This window comes from Mustela lutreola, chromosome 13 (assembly GCF_030435805.1).
Source record: "Mustela lutreola isolate mMusLut2 chromosome 13, mMusLut2.pri, whole genome shotgun sequence".
In the NCBI taxonomy this organism is placed as follows: domain Eukaryota; kingdom Metazoa; phylum Chordata; class Mammalia; order Carnivora; family Mustelidae; genus Mustela; species Mustela lutreola.
This window is the reverse complement of record NC_081302.1, coordinates 54,411,006-54,433,216: the sequence shown is the minus strand read 5'-3', so window position 1 is coordinate 54,433,216 and position 22,211 is coordinate 54,411,006. Positions and strand designations below refer to the sequence as shown.

The following is a 22,211-nucleotide window of genomic DNA, read 5'->3' as shown; positions in this document are numbered from 1 at the left end:
AAATTCCCATGAGGTCGGGCATCTAGTCCGTTGTTAATGCTTCCCCACCATGGCAAGCTCTCAAAAGTTCAAGGGCTCCCACAGTTCAACTGTCCCACAGGACATTAGGAACTAGTGTACAGCACCGATAATTTCTCAAGAAAGATGCATAACATAAACTGTCTTTTTTGGAGTGAAGAAGCCTTTATTTCCTATCTGGCTCCATTCTTGCATACATATCCTTTGTAAATTATTTTTCAAATTTGGAGGTTCATTAATTTAATTGAATCTCTTCTGAATTTTTAATTAAATCTGCAGTTCTCCCAGTAACCTTTGGAAAGATGGAAGCCACAACAGCATATTGGAGAGAATGGGATCACAGAATAAGACAGACATGAAAGAGAAGCACAACATCACAAGGCAGGTCTTCATATAAATTTATTTTTGTACCAAAAAAATTAACATTCAAAGGCAATGTTTTTACTGTACAGTATAAAATATCATCTACCACATTAAAAATGGGATTTTTTTTTGCTAGTAAGCCACTGATAACTTTTCCATAAAAAAAAACCCAACACAAAATTTACAATTTGCAGCACTTGTAGAAAAAAAACACCTGTTCAATAATTATATAAATACTCTTGACAGATTCCAGTAGCCCATTATGTATACTTTTTGGCAATGTCAGCTTTCTAAAGTCAATTAGCTTCTAAATTTGAAAGGCACCTGGTGGCCAACATCCTGCTTATTATTCAAGGCAGCCATTTTAATTTTTTTTTGCACAGACTTGACAAGTCTGAAAAATCTATTAAGTTAAAAAGAGTAAAGAAGTATAATACAGTTGATATTACCAAACAACATTTTTTTCCCTTTAGCTGCAAGTTTTCCCCAGGGGATTTACAAAGTGCACCAGTTAAATATGTATGTACATTTAAAACATTAAATATGTCAACAGCAAGACATTTTTAAATATTTTGAATCAAATACTATGGCACAAATATAATTTACAATACTTTGCACAGAAAACATTACATCTGAAATATAACTTTAGATATTATATAAAAATACATATATTTTCTCTCCTCGTTAGAAAAAGTATTTATTTGAAGGTTCCAGCATGATGTAACCATTCAAAGGAACTTAACCCTTCAGATGGTCATCAGTTGGCAATTAGACGACCCCCTCCCCACATGAAGCACATAACCACAGGCTAATCTGGTATAATTTTAGGAATTCATTACAAAATTTAAAAGCCATTATGTAAGAAAGTCTTTAGACTGTAACAATCTTTACTCCAACGTCTCCCATTGGCGGTAGATACACATGCTCACGACAGAGTCAAAAGCATGGAAAGAGTCTCCTTGTACCATTGTGGGTCATACCCCTTAGTAGTCTCACATCTATATACATCTTTCTTGGCTTGTTTAGAACTTTTCCCCATACATCCTAGGAAATACAGAATAATGCTCCACAATATGGGACTCAATCTATATCTAGTCTTAGCCTTTTAATGGGACTCAATCTAGATCTAGAACTTTAAAAGCCCCAAAGTATGTGGCATCTTGATCTGGATCCAATAGTGAAGGGTTGGATACCTCGATGCTTATTTCCTCACCAGATCGTAGCTTAAAAAATCCTCCAACATTTATGGAATAAAAATGGAATTCAGAGTTCCCTGACCAGTATTTGGTGCTACCTCCTTTCATCAGGGTATGAGAACTTGGGATTTTGATGCTGGTTTTAGTGACATACACCATCAGCTGAAGATACTCTGTGGCGAGGTCTCCTGAAGTTTCATGATGTCGAAAGCAGATGTTGGCATACAGGAAATAGAAGCCATCTTGGTTGACTATTAGTTTTCCATTGCTGAAAGTCATGTTGGAGATCTTGGCCCAACCTCGGTCATGGTACCAGGAGGACAAACTCACTTTGTGGGAACCTGAGGACAGGAAAGGCATATGATTTAAAATCCACCCCCTTCAATGAGAAGGACATCCTCACGATTCCATGAGGCTGAAGAAAAGCGTAACTGTTCTTGTTCCAAAGGTAGAATACTTTCTCAGAATTTATTTTCTAAAAGGGCAGAAATACATTAAGATGGCTTAGTGCTCTCTGCTAGGCCCCTGAGAGAGTACAAAGACAAAAACTTAGTTTTCCTTCCCTAAAGGTGCCTACAGTACATGACAAATGGGTATGGTATGTGTTCAGTTAAGAAGAAAGTCATGAACCTTGAAAATAAAGGTGCAGATAATTGCTATGAGTATTCAAAGGAAAGAGAGTTCTTCCCAGAAAAATCAAGAATGACCTTGTTGGATTGTTACGGAGCCTGAGAACTTGAAATGGAAATAGATACAGGATTCAGCCAACAGAATCAGAAAGATCATTTAAGGTTGAAGACAGAGAGTAAGCTGATGGCAGTTGATACAGAAAAGCAAGAGACAAGCATAGGAAGAGAACTTCCAGACTTTGCTTGATTCAAATATTCCCAAATCCTGTTCAAGGATGGTTTACTTCCTGAAGTCCAGAGGAGGTCACTAGAGCGAGCCTGAGAAGACATTAAAGATACTGCGGCCTCCACGACCCACTTTTGCACACTTCTTTCTTTTTCATTGGAGGTCTCACCTCAGGTCATCCAGATGAAACCATCCAGAGTGTAAATATCCCCCCAAATGTAAATATCATTCCACATATAAATATCATCTCAGGGTTTCAAGTGAATCAAGAGGCGACTGCAAAATTATTCATCACAGTCCCACAAACACTAGTGAAGTAATTCCTCCAGACTGGTAAATAGCCACCTAATCCATTCACAGACCAAACAAAATTCAAGATGTTTCCCATCTAAAATTATCCCATGTTTCTCTTTTCTTACCTTCTTCCTGTATTCAGTCCTTCTCTCAACTCATGACTTGTCTTAGAGTTTATCTCCAATGATGACTCTTAACAGAGAGAAGCAGAATGACTAAGGTAAAGTCTGCCCTCTCAGTGGGTTGGATCTGTTAGTGTTAGACCAAGGGCTAAAAAGTGCAGATTGGACAGGCCAGAAAAGAATAGGCAACAGGGAGAGGAGAAAAGACAGGAACCTTGACCACATACCACTTCCACCATTAGCTAGTCAACTGGAAGGAGTCCATATTCCCTACTAAACACATCTTTATTTTTATTCATCACTCATCCATTCACCAATTCATTTAGTTGATCAGTCATTCAGTAAATATCTGTGTGGGGGTTTCTATGGGGATTCACTCTACCCATAATTAAGAATTTTATCAAGCAGTATACCCTTGAGGCACTTAGCACTAATAGTGGAGAAAATAAGAAATAGGCATATTAATTGGAAAACATAGTATCTTCATTGCTGCATGTCCCACAGCACTTGGTTGAAGTTCAATTAGGCAACAGCTAAGTGAGCGTTGCAGAAATGAATGGAGACCAGGGGCACTGAGCCCAATGGGGGGACACTGGAGCCAGAGGATGGGGAGGACTTCAATTAAATGTGTATGAGCTGAGAAAAGGGAGAGAAGGTAGTGTCAGAGAGCAAAACTGTTGGAGCAAAAAATGGAAGGCACACGGCGTGCAGAGGGTTAAAGGGAGGAAAGCTATCAGTGCGAATGAATGTGAAAACTCAAGAATAGAGAAGAGTGGAAGACAAGGAAAGAGAAATACACTGTGATCCAGTTGAGTTTCCAAGACTCAAGCCTGGGTTTCCATGGCTAACAAGGTATGCTGACAACCTTGTACCCAAGCCCCTCATCCCCTATGATCAGTGTGATTAGGCGCTAGGGAAGAGGGGTGTCCAAATTTTTAGCCTGAGCCGCCCCCTTAAGAAAGCCTTGTAGTCTGGCTTTGCAAAATACTTCCCAATGCATTTTATTCAGGAAGATTTGCAAATCCATAAGCTAACAGTCAATAGAAGGCAGGCTCTGACTTTTTTCTTGTGTGTAAATAAATATAAAACAGAGGCCAAAAGAACATGCAAAATTAAAGCCACCTTCTTCTGAATAATCCAGTACTGGCCAGAAACTGGGAGATACATGGACTCAAGGAGCTGTTGGCTCAGCCAGAGGAGCAAACGTTATTTTCTTAAATGGAGCATACATGACTTCATTTCACTCACAAACTCAATAACCGTCGGAAAATAACTGGGAGTTTTGCCTTGTTTTTTGGCAATGACTTGATGCTAGGTGCCTGAAGAGAGAGCTTTATAACTAAAACACGCTTGCTATTGCCAAACAGACTTTGGCACATGGTGTAATGTAATATTTATCATATGCCATTTAAAATGAACTGAAAAGATAAATGCAGAGTACGTTCATAGCACAAACAGCTGATCGGTATTAATTTGATTGCATTTGCTAATATGCAAAACAGTTTTCACTCAGAAAATTAGTGTCACTTCAATGGACGGCGCACATCCACATGTGCAGAGAGAAAATCTGTTTATGAAGCAGATCTCTGGGGCAGGAGAGAGGGTGGAGGCAAATGTGCTACCAACCGAGTCGCTGGCTTCTCAATTTCCCCGTCTGCAGTCAGGGAATATGGCTCCGCGACCCACACTATGAGAGTGATGGCTAAATCACTATGAAAACTTGGGTCTTTTTTTTTTTTTTTAACTCCAAGAAAAACTAGCCTTAAACCGTTTTTGGAACAGAGTGGAATATGCATAACCATTTAATAAAACTCAAATAATAGTAACAAGTGGCATTCATGGAGTGCTTACTAGAGGCCAGCCTACCCGTGCAAATGCTCCGACCTAGCCTTGTTGAATCTCCACGGCCATCCAGTGAATCTCCATCCCCGTCAAGAAACTGACACACAAATGATACTTGGAATCTGTATGAGGTCACACAGCCAGTATGTGGTGCGATAGGACCCCATACCCAGGCCGTCAGACTGCAAGCCCCTTCTATTAAGACTGCAGGAATTTACTTCTTACAAAAAAATAAGAACATAAGGGCTCTGAAATTTTTTCCCTCTGTCAAAGCCAGCTGGCTACAGGGTAGGAATATGATGGCCTGTAGTGTAAAAACCATGGACTTGGGAATCAACTGGAGTGGAACTCAATTTCTAAACCTACCACCCCTGTGATCTTGAGTAGATAAATTATGTGGAACTCAGTTTCCTTGTCCACAAATCTGAATGATAATCACTTACCTTGCAGGGTTGTGGTAAGAGCAGAGGTAAGGAATACAGTGAAATGCCTGGTACATATTTTATGTTGAACAAATGGCACCATAATAATAATGATGACGTCAACTGACACTCTATTAAATAATGTTCTTTTAACCTTTTGGATGTTCACCTATCCCCACCTATCTGGTAGAGAGTCCCAGTGGGGATTGCATGGTGGGCTAGCTGGGACATTGGTTAGGACACAGCTGGACATCTGTAGGCACAGAGCTCTGGATTTCCTCATTTCTAAAAGATATTCAGCTCTCCAGTGCATTGAGCTAAATTCTTATCCAGAGAAAGTAATAAGCCCTTGGGGAAGGAGCGTGTCTCCTTTTCTAGAGGGCTACTGCCTCTTAAACATTACTCTGTTAAGACCCTACCTGGAATTCTGCAGGACATAAATCACACACTTCATAGGTTGGGGGTGGGGATGTACCAATGTTAGTTTGGGGAAATACAGATGAACATAACAAGGGACTGCCCTTCCCAGTTCTGCAATCTCAACCGGCACCCATTTCGATGATCTGAAAATGAAAAGCAATGACGTCCTTCCTGGCAGAGCTGACAATAACTGTTTCCACAATAGAGATCATCAACTCAGTACCAAACGATCCTTCTTCTGGTCAACAAGTTAAGGGCTCTCAAAATTTTAGTAACCAGCTAATAATAGTTTTGAGTATTTAATTGGACTGGTAAAGGACTCTTGAAATCTTTTTCAGGCTGGATGCAAACGGAACTTACCTGATGGGATGTCAGTGGCATTAATAGTGAGATGAGCAAAAGGCTGAGTATGAGGCTTGCCCCTCCTGGCCAGTTCTAACCATGAACCTTCCATCATAGCTGGAGAGGAGAGAAACCATATTAGCCCCAAGAACACTGACCCTATATGATTTCAAATATTCATGCAGAACCATGCTTACCTTTCTCTGCTCTGATGTGCTGTGATCTAATATGTTGTAACTCCTGAAATGAAAAGACAAAAATCTTTTTAAATATTCACTCTCTAGTCAAGACATAAGAATTTAGGACTGTTGGACGTAATGATAAATTAATCTTTTTTCCTTCAATGCCAGGCATGTGTAGGCAGTGAAATTCTTTGGTGTTCTAGGTAACTATCAAGAAAAATTCAACCTGGGGTGCCTGGGTGTCCAACTCTTGGTTTCGGCTCAGGTCATGGTCTCAGGGTGGTGAGAAGACCTGTGTCAGGCTCTATGCTCAGTGGGGAGTCTGCTTGAGTTTCTCTCCCTCTGCCCCTCCCCCCACCTGTAGGCTCTCTCTCTCTAAAATAAATTTAAAAATCTTAAAAAAGAGATGTTCATCCCAAAGAGTTATGTCCGTATGCTTCACACACATACCATCTAACAAAATACTTTGGACAAAGAGGAAATAAAAGACAATGTACATGATAAAACCTAGAATAATTAAACATACTTAAGAATTTGTAGCAGATACATAAATGAAGATGAAGTTAACTAGGAAAATAACAATTACCACAAAATATATGACCCTCTTAAATCTTTAGGGAAGCTCTTTTTATGTCTATTTCATTAGTGAATTCCTGCTACCACAATGAAGTTCAGTTCACAGGAAAGTGAATGATGCCTAGCTCCCAATGGTTAATTTTTTATTTAAAAAAAAAAAAATCAGTGTATTTAAAGTACTGCACAGGAGACTAAGAGCTTTTACAGTATCAATAATTAAGTCAAAATACTTCCACCAACAGAGGTTTAGAAACTCAAACCAGGATGGGGTGTCTGGGTGGCTCAATCTGTTAAGCGTCTGCCTTTGGCTCAGGTCATGGTCCCAGGGTGCTGGGATTGAGCCCGGCCTCGGCTCCCTACTCAGCAGGAAGCCTGCTTCTCCCTCTCCCTCTGCTCCACTACTTGGCTCCTGCTCTCTCTTTCAAATAAATAAATAAAATCTGAAAGAAAGAAAGAGAGAAATTAAGAAAGAAAGAAAGAAAGAGAAAAGAAAAAGAAAAATAGAAAGAAAGGAGGGAAGGAAAGAGGGAGGGAGAGAGGAAGGAAGAAAAGAGGGAAAGAAACTGAAACCAGAAAAAGAAAGAGCCCAAGTTTGAAAAGAGCACAGGTAATTGCATATCTCTATTTGAGCCCTGAGAATGAAGGATCTGATGTGTAAGTAACTGCATACCCGTTTGAATCCTGACCCCACCTACCACTAACTATTAAGATGGAGTGGGTGAAACGTCAGTTCTAACGTCAGTTCAAATCCCTATCAGCCACCTACCTGCACTAAATATATTAATAGAACCTCTATCATAAGGCAGGAGGTTAAGATTAAATGCATGTAGGCACTTAGCAGAGTGTCTGGTACTTCAAATACTTAGATACTAGAAACACTCTTGGGAGATTCCTAATTTCTCTGTTATTGGGATGGCCATCCATACTAACCATTTCCCACCCCCTTGCCCCCAGCCCCATCCTGGGATGTTTAAAAGATTAGCCATATAACCTAAGTTCTTTGAGTATCTCAAGAGAAGGGCTTTGAGATAGATGATAGATAGATTGATAGATAGATAATAGGTGAATAGACAGATGATGATAGATAGATAGGGGCAAACACAACTTCAACTGTTAACAACTGGAAGGATTCTAAAAACACCATTGATTTTTCTCTCTGCCTTCAGGACTCCCAAGAGAGCTAAGAATCTATTCTATTTTTTAAAAATTAAAAAAAAAAATTTTTATAAACATATAGTGTATTATTATCCCCAGGGGTACAGGTCTGTGAATCACCAGGTTTACACACTCCACAGCACTCACCATAGCACATACACTCCCCAATGTTCATAACCCCACCACCCTCTCCTTACACCCCTTCCCCTGTCCCCCCAAATCTATTCTATTTTTAAAGACCCTTGGAGGAGATAGCACAGCTGTTTTCTGTTACCTAAAGAAGTCACAGTGTGACTACCTTTTACATCCAGTGCTCATCCAGGGCTGCCTTCTGCCCTTGCCTTGGCCCAGGGTACTGCCCTACCAAACGCTGGAGCATTGTTTGTAGGAAATTCTAGGCAAATTGTGGCAGCCCTTTTTGAGTGGTGCCATGCAATGGCCCTTTCCAGGCCTTATTCTTCCCTCTCCATCCAAGATTTATTGTTCTCCGTAGCTGATCTCCAATCTCCCAACTCTCTTCTTGTGACTTCTAGATTCCCAGTGGTACTCTGATTTCTGGAATTTCCTGGTTTAGTCTCCCCTGTATTTATAACAGAGATTTGTAGATGCACAGTGTGTATTTATACATTGTGTGTATCCTTACATATTTGTATATACAGTGTATCTTTATATACCTGTATATCTTTACAGCTTTATATAAGTGTATGTATGTACATGTACAATGTATCTTTATTCATTATATATACATTTATAATAGAGATAAAAATTGTATATATATTTATACATTTACAGAATGTCTTTTTTTAAAAGATTTTTATTTATTCGACAGAGAGAGACACAGTGAGAGAGGGAACAGAAGCAGGGGGAGTGGAAGAGGGAAAGGCAGGTTCCCCCATAGAGCAGGGAGCCCCATGCAGGGCTTGATCCCAGAACCCTGGGATCATGACCTGAGCCGAAGGCAGATGCTTAACTACTGAGCCACCCAGGTGCACCTACAATATAATATGTCTTTATATATACTGACTCTCTTATATATACAATGTTTCTTTACCTGATTATTATCTCTTAAAATTTTGAAATAGGATCCTTGATGACAGATTAATTCAGGAATATAAAGCTGCCCTTCATTTTTCCCTCTAGGCCCGATTTGTCTCATCAAAGGGAAGAGGGAGGAGTGGGGGAAGAAGCAAAGCTAAGTATGGTTTATGTCTCCAAATGTCTGCTTCGTGCTTTTCTATGGAGAAAAACACACCTTTTATTGAGAAACACAATGGGAAAGCTTATGTGCTAGCTCAGTAGTCCTCAGACTTGCATGCATCACAGTCTACCAGAAGGCAGGTTGAAACCGAGTTGCTAACTCAGTAGGTCTTGGGTAGGGCCTGAGATTCTGCATTTCTAGCAGGTGAGCTAGTGCTGGTGGCTTAGGGCCTCAATATGAGAACTGCAAAGCCTCTGACATCCACGAAGATTTCAGAGATAGGCCAATCTGACACTGTGTGAAGGTTGAGACCCAGGCAAAAGCAGCAGCTGACTAAAGTCACTGACTAAATGAAACGGGCAAGGAAAGTTTGTTCTTTCCCACCTGATAAAAAAACTTCTCCCTGCCCACTTAAGGAGTGGCTCCTAGGTCAGAACTGTCACAGAAACTTTTCATTACAAGAAAATTCAATAACCAGGACCATTCAGAAGCACTTTCAATGACTGCTAAGAAAGAAAACAAAACAAAACACAACAAAAAACCCAAATATCAAAAACAAAACAAAACAAAACAAACAAAACAAAAGAAACCCTAATGTGTCCTGATCAGGACAAATTAGAACTCTAACTAGAGACCCCATCATGTAATGCTGCTTTTGTGTTATACCCATTCTTAGGTACCCCAAAGTTGCAATCCCTCTCAAACCCTATAGAGAAGTTTCCTTGTGCAAAGGCAGTACATGGTATGTCTACGACCTGAGGCTACCAAAAATTGTACTCTTATTATCTGTTCTTGTATCCCTACCTCACTCCCAATTTTTTGAACTCAAAATGATATGCATAGATGTCAACCATAAACAGAACATTTTTCTAGGACTACATCTTGGGTGCCCAGGCCCCAACTCCACTTAGTCCAATAGTGACTTGGTATTTTTTTTTTTTAAAGGAATCTCTCCAGGTGGTTCTAATATAGGGCTGGCATTGACAAACATTATTACTAATTGAGTTCTCCCATGAATGGCTGTTTGGTGATGTCTGTATTTGGCCATAGATTTATTATATTCTCCCAACTTATATATATATTCCACATATTCATGCTGAAAATTAAATAATCCCTTACACGCATAGCTAACAGAGTATTTTCCATTATATTAGCATATTTGATTCTTATTAGAATCAGAGGCTGGGTAATTATCACTACGCTGATTTTTCAGACTGGGAAATAGAGGCTCAGAGGACAAGAGCTCTCCCCATAAAGCTGGGACTTCAACCTCTGCCCCTGACTCCTCTTTCAGAGCTGTACGTCCCTGTCCCTTTACAAATGTCACCAAGCACATGCCTGAAAGCTGGCAGAAAAGTCTCAATGGTCCATCATGGGGCTCAGAACGTGCTACCCCAAAATATAAGGCCTTAGCCTATTGAATACTTAAAGCTGAAGGAATTTGAGGAATGGCAGGTGCAGGAAGGACCCTCTGACTCATCTTTCTCCTCTGAAGCAGGTCATAAGACCCTCGCATGAGAGGTGCTCTTCTCCTAACTAGCAGAAATGAGCATCCTTAGCTTCAAGATGGAAGGACACTAAGAAGAACTGGGAGAAACAGGCCTTGTTAAGATTTCCCCAGTTTACTAACCATAGCTCAGACTCTTCTGTCGTGTCACATTTTTCCCTGCACCTTTGCATTGTCCATCAAACCTAGTATAAAAACCAGTCAGGCTAACCATTTCCTCAGGTCTTCATTTCTTTAGGAAACATACATTCAATGCATGCATATGCTTTTCTTTCTTTTTTAAGATCTTATTTATGTATTTGACATAGAGATAGAGATTACAAGTAAGCAGATGGAGGGAGAGGGAGAAGCAGGCTCCCTGCTGAGCAAGGAGCCCAATGCGGGGCTTGATCTCAGGACCCCGAGACCATGACCTGAGCCGAAGGCAGAGGCTTAATCCACTGAGCCACACAGGCGTCCCTATGCTTTTCTTTTATTCATCTCTCTCTTGTCGGTCTAATTTATAAAGCTCCAACTGGAGAACCTAAGTGGGGAAAAGGGAAAAGATCTTTTTCCCCCTGGATGGCACCTGGATGGTTTAGTAGGTTAAGCGTCTGCCTTTGGCTCAGGTCATGATCCCAGGGTTTTGGGATCAAGTTCTGAACTGAGCCCCCTACTCAGGGGAAGAGTCTGCTTTTCCCTCTATCTCGCGTCCCTGGTTGTGATCTCTCTCATACTCTTTCTCTCTCTCTCTCTCTCAAAAAATTTATAAATAAAATCTTAAAAAAAAAAAAAATCTTTTTTTTCTTCCCCTATGCCTGCCAAGAAATCCTTAGGGTTTTTTTTTTTTTCCTCCCTGAAGTAAAAAGTCTAAAAGGAGGCTTATCTTCACTGGAGATCTGACTGCCAAGTCCCTGCAGGTTGTCTGGAAAATCTGACAAAAAAGAGCCTTGACATCAGGAAATATGGACTCAGAATTTCCAGGGTCTTCAGAAAACAGGCTCAGAGCCCATGTTCAGGGTTTGGCTGCTGAAGTTCCCAAACCAGGGGCCTGCAGACCCCATGACGGGCGTCGATCTCCAACTGTGACTCTGCCGAGTCCACACCACAAGGCAGGAGCTACTCTGGTTTGTCATTTTCCTCAAAGAACAGATACTTGGCTATGTATATGCCAAGCATGGATCTTTCTTGAATGCCCCGTAATATTTTTAATTTTCAAGATTATAGGAAAACCCTTCTAAAGGAGAATTGCAACTTCACCCCAATTGACAATCCCATTTATTTTCTAAGCAGCACATTTGCATTTATTTTCATCCACTTTAGTCCTCCACTTCTGTCACACTAATTAGAGTGTCTTAAAATGTACGGTTCTTTATTCCCAGATCTTATCATTCAGACATTGCTTCTGGTTTCTTTGAATTAAAAAAGTTCTGATCATCTAATCTGCGGAAAACACTACAAAGAATATCCCAACTTCTCTCCTCTGAATGAATTATTCAGATGAAAGAGATCTTTTTTTAGAATATTATGTGTGTTTATCTTATGTGTTGTAAGTTAAAAAAAAGTTCATCCTGTGCATATGTGGTCTACACGATCATAAGGAAGAACAGGTAGCTTTGCACACCTCCTAGCAAACAGCCTTTAGCAGGAGCCAGAAACAGTTTCCAAGGTGAAAAGCTGGGCAGAGTCCTCCTTGCAATTCTCTCGAAGGTCTTCGCTAAGAGCCACAAAAGAGAACCCGATAGTTGCTCCTCAGGAAGACCAGCGATCTGCCTTCTCAGAATACAGCATGCTTAGCAACTGTTACATGCAGGGGACAAAAAGAATTGCCCCCCCCCCAAGGTCGTAGGTTTCTATGACCTACCCCTGACAACTAGGATCATTACCTAGAAGTTACTAAGAAAACTCACTTGAATGAATGAATTCATTTTATGGTCACACTGTAACAAGTAGTCTTCTCAGCAAAATTATGCATTTTCAGCAAAATTAAGCATAATTTGGACCTCAATTATGATGGCTTCATTTAACCCTTCAAAACAAAAAGGAAAAGCTAACTACTGATAGGCAGCCAAAGAAATTGCTGTCAATAAAATGGAAAAAGAAACCCTCTGACATATTGCCACCTAGTGGACACCATCTAGCATTGACTAGCCTGGGATACCACAGCCCTCCTTTCCAGATTGGAAATTGCTATAGCCCCTACTCTAAAGTCTAAAAACAATAGAGCTGAGGAAATTTCACAACATTTAAAAAATCTTCTTATTGTGGTATTTTCCTATTTAAAGTGCACTAACTTTTCATCTTTGCTGTCAGAGTACATCTGAATAGACAAGAAAACAACCGATATAATTTTGTTTTTTATTTCGACTTATTTCACCCATAGAAAAATGTTGCGATTTCACAATTTCTCCGCCAGGAAAGAAAGCACACAAAAGATCGATGTGATTGTGTAACTGTGGTCTCTAGGATTGCTTCTTTTCAACTTCTCCCGAACTCAACATCCAAGAAGCCCAATGCCCAGAGTGTAGTAGGGTGAATTTGAAGAGTGCAGACCAGGTCTTCAGGCTATCGGCACAGGCTCTTTCGAACATCTTCTACAATGTTTTAGGGTCTTTCACCAAACATAGGGAGGTGGGAGACATCTCAGAACTGGCTCAATCTTGATAAATCAAAGGCACTTAGGAGAGATTGTACTCTATAAGAATAAATACAAACACCTATGAGTATTTTCAGCTCCTCTGGGGAGTTATGAAAATTTTGCTCCGGGTAATTTCAACATTGACAGCAAATGTTAAGCCTGCTTTTGCAAATTCAGTTGGACCACTGCCCCAAACCAGACTTCAATAGCATCCCGATTCAAGAGCGAATGTTATTAAAATGGCCTTATTTGCTTGATTGCTGTGTTTTATAATCTTACGAAATGACAGGAGTGGATTGAAGCTCCCACTGAGGACATTCCTGGCTGTAAAGATTCCCCAAAAAGGTCAAGTTGCTGGAGGTTGAGCTTCTGAGACTGAAAATCCCACCGGGCGTGGTGACGTGAATTGTGCGATCCACGCGGTGCCTGTCAGTCGGAGCCTGTCAGTCAGAGCCTGGAAGAAGCAATTTGTACAGCCAGATGCTTCGGAAACCACTGGCACCTGCTCATGGCTGAGGTCTCAGGTGGCTGCCTCCCTCTGCAGATAGGCAGCTGCAGGGACATCTGGCTGGTTGAACAAGGTTTTAACACCCCGTTTGCCGGATATAATACAGGGTTCATTCACTTGTTAACATATGTAATGCATTCGTTTTAACATCTTAATGATACCCTTCATGTAATTCTTCTCCAACCAAGTTACAAGAATAGTGTATTCATCAGCCGAGTTAGCACATGAATGCCTCACATGGGTTGTTGCTGAAGATGAATAGCCAGTTTCGCATTCTTGCAGAGAAGTCCTGCGGACTTGGACTTACAGCACGTAAACAGTAGTGCAGAGAGCCTCCCCCCCCCCACCCCCCGACTCTCCACCAAGTGCAACTGCCTTCCTTCAAGCTAACAGGGTTTCTCATTAGGATCATGATAATAGCCTCCTCCCTCCTCTCCCAGTCTCTTGCTGGCCTCAAACGGACCCATTGCTGCTGGGGCACAAGGAGGGCATGGTCCTTCTCTGAAAATTCTGCAGGAGCTGCCCACAGGCCTCAGGAGCAAGTCCACATTCCTCCCTTGGGCTTCGAAGGCTTTGCAAGGTGTCTTGGTTTCTGCTTCAGGCTCCCTTGCTATCCCTCCCCGAGCCCCCAAACTCGACTCCTGAGGCCACTGTGGGGCACCCCATGTGCCGGCCACCCAGAGCTACTTATAGTCAGTCCCCACTGCAAGTATCCTGCCCTCCTCTTCATACCGACATGGTCTCCAAGTGCTCTCTCGGAGACAGGTCTTACTGTCTTATCGGTAGCTCGTCTTTATTTATAAAGTTTTTTATTTGCCTGGTATTCTTGGTCTGCAAGGGACAGAAAGCCTACCCACTCACAGAAAGGATACCCAGGTGTTGTGCAGCAGCTAAAGGGACAGCATTAATATAGATGTCTCGGCCCCTTACTTTTCTCCCTCCTTGTAATCCACAGGATGTGGGGGGACAGTTTATAGGCACCTGGATGAAGAGGGGACCCCGTAGTTCCTCATGAACTGTCCGTGGTAACGGTTTAAAATAACCTCAAAGTGAAGAACTTCAAGAAGGGGATCCACTGAGCATGCTGTCAGCTGAATACATGTCAGGAAGGGTAGAGCAGAGCCTGCAACACTGTCCTCCAGGGCACCAGGACAGGAGAGGAGCAGTGGTGAGGTGGGGCGGCTCCTGAACATCACCCACCCCCCCCCGGGGGGGGGCGGGCAGGGAGAGGTGAGAGGCAAGGGGAGGAGGAATGGCTCCAGGGGCCCAGCTAGCAGCAGGGGGAGGAGCCCACGGATGGGGCATTGGGTCCACTAATCCTGAAAGGAAGAGCCATCTTTGATTCATTTACAACTCTACATTTTGATCCCTAAAATTCTTTATTTCTTAATATATATAAACTACTGATTCACAGAATTCACCCAGACTCAAAGTTTTCTCAACACAGATTCTATCCACAGCCCATAACCCCAGCACCCCACCTCTTAACCTCTTAATTTGTTTTCCTTCTTAACTAAATCAGCCACCACCAACCCATGACCACTTCTGGAAATTTCTCAGTGAAGAACTTTACCAAGACGTGCATTGGTGTCCTTCCACCCAGGCACAGTCAGCATGGGCTCGTTTCTCCCGGAAGAAGTCCACTGATTGGAAAAGACACACTTTTGCAAACAGAGAATGTACTCTCCCCTCCAAAGGGCTGAAGAAGAGCGTGCCCTTGTTTTCCAAGAACCGAGTGATGCTTTCCTGGCAGTGTGCTGGCTATGCTGGGAAGAGAAAATTAGTTTTTATTGTTTAACCTTCATGGTTTAAAAGAGAAACCTTCTGCCACAGTTAAGAGTCTCCTAGAGTTTTCGTAAAGTAGCCTTATGACAGCAGTATTAGTCTTCATAAAGAGCCCAATCTTAGAATGTCTTGCACTACAGTACTCGGTTACAAAGTTTAATCTAAGGGCCCAGTGGAGTGACTGCGGCGTGCGTCTTGCATGAGGTGTGCTATTTACCCTGTCTCTGATTTCTTCTGCCACTTAAACAGTAAAGCCCCCTTACACTGGCAGAGCTCTGACCTTCACAGAACCTTGTAGGCTCTGAAAAAGGCTCACAAACGCTCACAAACCCTCCCCAAAGTATTGAATTGCTGGGAATACGATGCTAAGGGGAACAGAGGTACCAGGCCAGCCTCTGTGGACAAATGAGGCCAGGAAGGAAGGGACAGGGTGGCCAGTTAGGGTCCTCTAACCTTAAGATCCTTTAATGAGTTCATGCCCCAAAGGCAGAAACTCACCCCTCCAAGAAGCAGGACAAGCATCACACTTGGGAGTGACCTCCAGCCCTCTGGGAATCTTTCTGGCAGTAGCAAACAGATAGCCATCGGACAGCACCAAGAGCAGGCATGAGCAGAGCTCACTACTCTTTAAACCGGTTCTTCAAACTTGCACTGAGCACCTACTGCATGCCTGTCACAGGAGAGAAAAACTAAACCTCTCCCAGTCCTGGAAGGCTCACATTTGAGTGCGTCAGCCCCACACCAGGCTCCTGCCATGGATGCCCTGTGTGACAGGACTGAATAAAGCTCTGAGCACACACAGGAGAAGCTTTTAACCCAAAGGTAGGCAGGCAGGCATCAGTGGGGTGGGGGTGGGGGTCTTCTTTAAGAAGTAATGCCTGAGCTGAATTTTGAAGACAGAGAATCAATGACATGGGAAAGGCCTAGAATAACATATAAAGGACCGCATGCAAATGCCCATTTTTCATTCACTCATCCATCCATTCCACAAAGTTTATTGATGGCTGCTGGGTGGGGGAGAGCAGGCATCCTACGGGGGGTGCTAAAGATGCTGTGTTTCCAGGAGAGATATCATCTTTGCCTTCACTGTGCTTTGGGTCCCAGCAGGGAAGCGGAGTGGGGAAGGGCGTAGACCGGTTAGAGAACTTCTAGCATTTTACCATGGTAGGGCCACTGGGCACAAGCTTGTTGTGTGATGGAATGGCACACAACATAATGAGCCTGGAGAGGCAGAGAGGCTGGAATGAGGGCTTCCAGAGCACAGAAGACTCTGCATTATATGTTAAGCAGCTCAGACTTTATCTTGTTGGTTACCAGGGTCCACCAAAGGATTATTATTAAGCAGGAAAGTAAGGGACATGTTCAGATTTACATTTTAGAAGTCACTCAGCTGTGCAGAGAATGGACTAGAGGTAGTGAGACCAAAGATGGGGTGGCCACCTGTAGTGACCCAGGCAACAAATGGTGCTAGTGACTCCTGCATTAAGGTGACAACAGTAGGGACTAGGTAGCAGGAGCTGGAGGTTCTATGAGGAGGCAGAGTTCACAGGATGGGAGCCAAGTCAAGAGTTAGTGATGGAGAGTGTGAGATGATCTTCTAGCTTCTGGTTGGGGTGATGGAGATGATGGTATGGTCCTTCACCATGAAAGGTTCAAGCAGATAAGAAGCAGGCATAGGCACCGAGAGAAAGAGGTTCCAAGCCCACCAAAACTTTGGATGAATATGAGTCCCCTGATTTATAGTCATTATCATATTTACCACCACTGCCACCAACACCACCAATACCACCACCACTTAGTGTCCTCGAAGGGCAAAGACTGGGGAGTAGGGCAGCAGCCTTATGATGAGGAAGCAAAGTGAGATCAGAACTCTCTTAGACCCTGAATCTCAAAAGGTTCAAACAAACATCTGTCTCATCATCTGAGCTGTAGACAGCTCTCTGCAACTTTCAAAACCCACTTTTCCATACCACAGCCTTGTGCCTACTCTTCCCATCCACCACTAAATTCACCAAAGGCTTCCCTGTACCCTGCTGGCTCTCACATCTTCTTAGGATGCTTCGTATACCTCCTTGGTCCCAGGGGCTCTCTCCTTCCCACCCTGAAGCCTTCCTTTAAAAACAGACTAGTCTTTCTCAGAGAGGGTTTCTGAAATCACAAAGTCTACTCCTGAATTACCAAAACTTTTGTGACCAATCTGGTTTATTTGCTTATTTTTTTAAGCAAGGTCCCCAAGGGATTCTTAAGATCAAGCAGGTTTGGGAAACACCATTCTAGGGAATATCACTCTCCAGTTCCACACGTTCTATCTCCCCTAAGATGAGCCACTCTGTGGGGAGCAATCCAATCTCACCTTTGCTACCTTCCCTTCCAGCCAAGGACCCTGAGTTTTATCCACTCCTAAAACTGTAGGTCAAGATCCCCAACCACACAATTAGATGCTCTCTTCCAGGTATGTCTTTCCTTATCTCTACCTCTTTAAGAATGTTGATCCAAAATATCTTTTCTTCCATCCTGGGATACTTCTAGCACACAGATAAGCCCGTCTCTGATGATGCCACTCACTGTTACTTTCCTCTTGCAAACCCTCCTACCTTTTGCCCTCGGTCTTCCTAAGATTGAGCATATCACAGCCAACAGCCTATTGTTGGGCCAAAGGCAGTAGTAGATGGCCTTGGTTTTGTAGGAAAATTCTGTGGGTCTTACTTCAGCTTTCCCATAAAGATAGTTTTCATAAATGCTAAATATGATTGGGGTTGATTGAATTGCAGTTTCCAAAACTGTTACGGCGCAGAAGAAATCCCATTGGAAAACCACTACATGACTAACATCTTGATTTGGGAACACCAGTGTCCCCAAACCCCAAGTTTCCTTGTGGGTTTACAAGAAACTTGCTTGGGCTACATATGCATATACAAAGGAAAAGTGATAATGAATGGGGTTTAATTTTCCCTCTTGTGTTTGTTATGTGTATATTTAACTAAAAAGCAAGTGAGAGATAATGGTATATAACAACTCTAGAGAAATGACGCTAATGATTACAATTCCATAAGCAGTTAAGATCTACTCAAATTTTAATTGATTTCTTATGTACTTCAGTTTTTAAAATGGGAATAGTGTCCTTGTAATAATTGACATGAGAATTCTAAAGGATCAGCTCTCTGTATGGAGAACACAAGCACTTCATCAGATAAACTTTTTGGCTTTAAATTAATGTTCTTGAATCCATAAAACCTACTAAAAACTGGGTAGGTGACAATCAAGTTTCATTCAGAGGTCCCATATGTGGATCTAAACAAACCCTTGAAAGCTCCTTCATAAAATGCATGCCGTTAAATCCACTTTTAAACTTCTCTCTCGCTCTCCTGGAATCCAAATAATCCTGAAGCACTTTAACCCTTAGAAAACAAAATCTTAGCCGGCCCAATTATTCATAGACTTATGTATTCATGGAGTTAACTCTGCTCGAATGGTGAGCCTGCTTTCCTGCCTAAACAGGGTTTAGTGTCCTCCAGAATGCAGCCTCTCCTCTTCCCAGTGAGTGATGGGCAAGCCCCTTCCTCAAGCCTTGGTGCAAATGGCTCCTCAGCCCAGAGATAACATTTTGTTGCCCCCCTTACAGCCAGGTGTGGTCTTATGAGTTACTTCCAGCCAAGAGGATGCTACTAGTAGTATCTCAGCACCCAGGTAAGCCTCTTGGCCTTTCCTATCCCTTGTCTCTGTCTGGAAATGGCAACAAATGGAAAAGCCAACTTGGGCCAAGAGATGGAAGGTAGGAAGGTACCAGCTGATAATAGAGGAGCCTCCCTGTTAGCCCTGGCCAGCTCACCCCCGGATTCTTGCACAGGAGAGGAAAAAACTCTGCCTAACTTAGTTCATGAATCAGGGTTCTCTTGTTACAGCAGGTAGACTGTGACTAATTCCTAAGGGATCAAAGCATTGAATATCTTTGGGCACACCATTCTTCATAGAAGGAGAGAGTTCTAATTTACACTGTCAATCCTGTAGGAGATGGGACCAAATATTTACTGGTCCCCAGGGATTAAAACAAGAATTCCAGGTAAGCATTAATTGTTCAATAATGATGGCTTTGGTTTTACTCCCCATTTTCCAGTAAGCCTTTGGAGGCTCGAAGGCTTCCTGAGTCCAGAAAATGATGAGTCAAGAATATGCCAACAAAAGATAGCTATTCGCAGTCATTATCATCTTTGGCTTTTCATATTCTGTAGTGAAACTGCAGAGACCAGAGGAAAACGTGCCTAAAGGGAGAAGTCTGGATGGAGAAAACTTTCAACAAAAATCATCTGAACTTTTGTATCTATACTGAGGCCTAAGTGCCTCACGTTACAATATTAATTATAATCAATCATAACATTGGTGAAGGCATCAGATGAATGAGAACCAGGCTAGTGGTTGATTGACCCAGTCTTCTTTAAAAATAGAAGTTCACAGAGCTCCATAAGTCATCAATCATTTATTTGTTCTTTTCCTTCATTCTCGAGACTATGTTACGTGTGACATATTCAAGTGTGAGCACAATAGCTGTAGTTCTTGTCCTGATGGGAGTTTGCAGATTCATTCTGTGACCTCTGTGATTGTATGGTTCTTTCAGGAAAAAGTTGTAATGCTCCCAAGCATTTGTTACCACTAGATGGGTTTTGATCCTTCAATAATGATTGCGACCTCACATGTAATTTTGTTTTACGGGTTCACTCGATATCTATATTAACTGAAGTATTAAATAAGATATTCCTGTATATTAAGTACATTAAAGAAGAGTCACAAAAATATTTTAAAAGCTAATATTTAAAAATCCACACACATGTAAATCTTTATGCTGCCTTCCCACATCCAGGGGGGCAATCTTGAGTATCCCCCACTAATCTCTCTCCTCCACATCATTCTTCGAAATACTTTTCATAGTAAGTTTCAGGAAGTTTTTCACCGACAGGTACTCCATGTGAAATCAACAAAACAGCATCATAAAATCACGCCGAGTCACAGCAAGGAGTGCTCAGAATGTATATTTAGTGCCTAAACACATGGTTTTTCACCGAGACTGGCCGAAAGATCTAAGGGTCAAGTGCCCCTAGCTTGAGCCTGAGCTCACCACTCCACTCCTCAGGCTAGCAGAGGCCAGAGAGGCTGCCAAAGCTGGAAACAAGAATTGCTTTATAAATTGGACACCATATTTGTGCTAGTGTTTTCTTTATTGCCATAGACTGTTATGATAGACTTTGTAAATTGTGGTTGGTAGGACTGGATCACTAAGAGGCTTTCAGAGTTCTGTGCTAAAGTGGAAAAAAAAAACAAGAAAGCCTAGCCACAAACAAAAAAAAGGGGGAAACACAGCATTACTTGTCTGACCAAAGACAGGCTAAGTAAACAGCACTTTTGCACACATATAATGTAGTATTGTGCTTATGTCTAGCATTTGTTACCACTAGATGGGTTTGATCCTTCAATAATGATTGCGGCCTCACATGTAATTTTGTTTTACGGGTTCACTCGATATCTATATTAGAACTAAAACTAAGATACAGACCTACTTATGAATGCCAGATACATCCATTCTATTTTCAGCATTGGCAAGAGAAATGTGAAATCTGATTATTTTGGCAAGATGTAGAGAATGTCATATTAACCGATAATTCTCATCAAAGGACAACACAGCTGGCAAATCACTATTTGGCGAGAGTAAGAGAAGAGTAAGTCCTTGCATATAGGAGAAGTTATGGCAACAGGCCTAGCACAGTAAGTGCGTTTAATAAACACGGCTTGATTCTAATGATAAGGTATGGGTAATGTTCGTCTCCTTCCTAAAGATCCTCTTGTCTGGGGGAAAAAGTGACATCTTCTACCTCCAAAGATACATGGATATATCATGACAACTCCTTACTCCTGGAAAAGGATTGCCTGTATGTAATGTTATTACCAATGAATAATGGGTAAAATCTTATAGCTCAACAACAAAACAATGTGCTATTAGCAAAATAAAGTTCTCCTCATCCTATGAGTCATACTAATCTGTAAATAAATAATACGAATTATTATTAATAAACAATGCTAATCTGTAATTATACTGTAATAATACTAATCTGTAATTAAAACCGTGTGTCTTTGGGGCACCTGGGTGGCTCAGTGGGTTAAAGCCTCTGCCTTCGGCTCAGGTCATGATCCCAGCGTCCTGGGATGGAGCCCCACATCAGGCTCTCTGCTCAGCAGGGAGTCTGTTTCCCTCTCTGCCTGCCTCTCTGCCTACTTGTGATTTCTGCCTATCAAATAAATAAATAAAAATTTAAAACAAAAACAAAAACTGTGTGCCTTTAATGAGAAGAGTTGATTATTCTTGTCTGCCCACAGATCTTTCTCCTTTGTCTGGCCAGGTACTGAATCTCTTATAACGGTGTTGCTTATTTGGAACGAGGCACCAAATCTGCAACATGCTCCTAAAATAGTGAAAATTCTGCCGTTATTGCTCATTTTAAAGACAAACTGGTCTGTCATCCTATCTAGACAGTCACTTAGAAAGTGCATAGGAAATGGGACAAAGACCAGGTGTTAAGTTCTGATCAGGCAGGTAGGGGCAGAAACTGAGGCAAGAGAAGTGGCCCCAAATACTCTCTCTAGCTGGGCTTTGTCTTCACTTAGGACATGAGGTATGTCTGTTACTTCTTAAAAATGGTAAACAAATCCTTCCAGTGCCATATTTGAATCATTCAGACTATGCCCACTGATTTAACATAAGGTTATACTGTACTAAATTACATGCACACACACATTCACACCCATCCCATAAAATCTACTCT

General features: G+C 41.9%; 1 protein-coding gene across 2 annotated transcripts in view; it reads right to left on the bottom strand.

Moving 5' to 3' along the window:
• Window positions 1-404: 404 nt before the first annotated feature.
• The window catches only part of TNFSF11 (TNF superfamily member 11), a 31,918-nt gene continuing 10,111 nt past the window's right edge, over window positions 405-22,211 (bottom strand). For both annotated transcript variants that reach the window (XM_059144529.1, XM_059144530.1), the window contains exons 3-5: window positions 6,072-6,114; window positions 5,893-5,991; window positions 405-1,918 (exon numbers count right to left, since the gene is read on the bottom strand). In XM_059144529.1, the coding sequence (XP_059000512.1) occupies window positions 1,497-1,918; window positions 5,893-5,991; window positions 6,072-6,114 (564 nt within the window). In that variant the 3' untranslated portion in view covers window positions 405-1,496. The remainder of the gene's footprint in view (window positions 1,919-5,892; window positions 5,992-6,071; window positions 6,115-22,211) is intronic.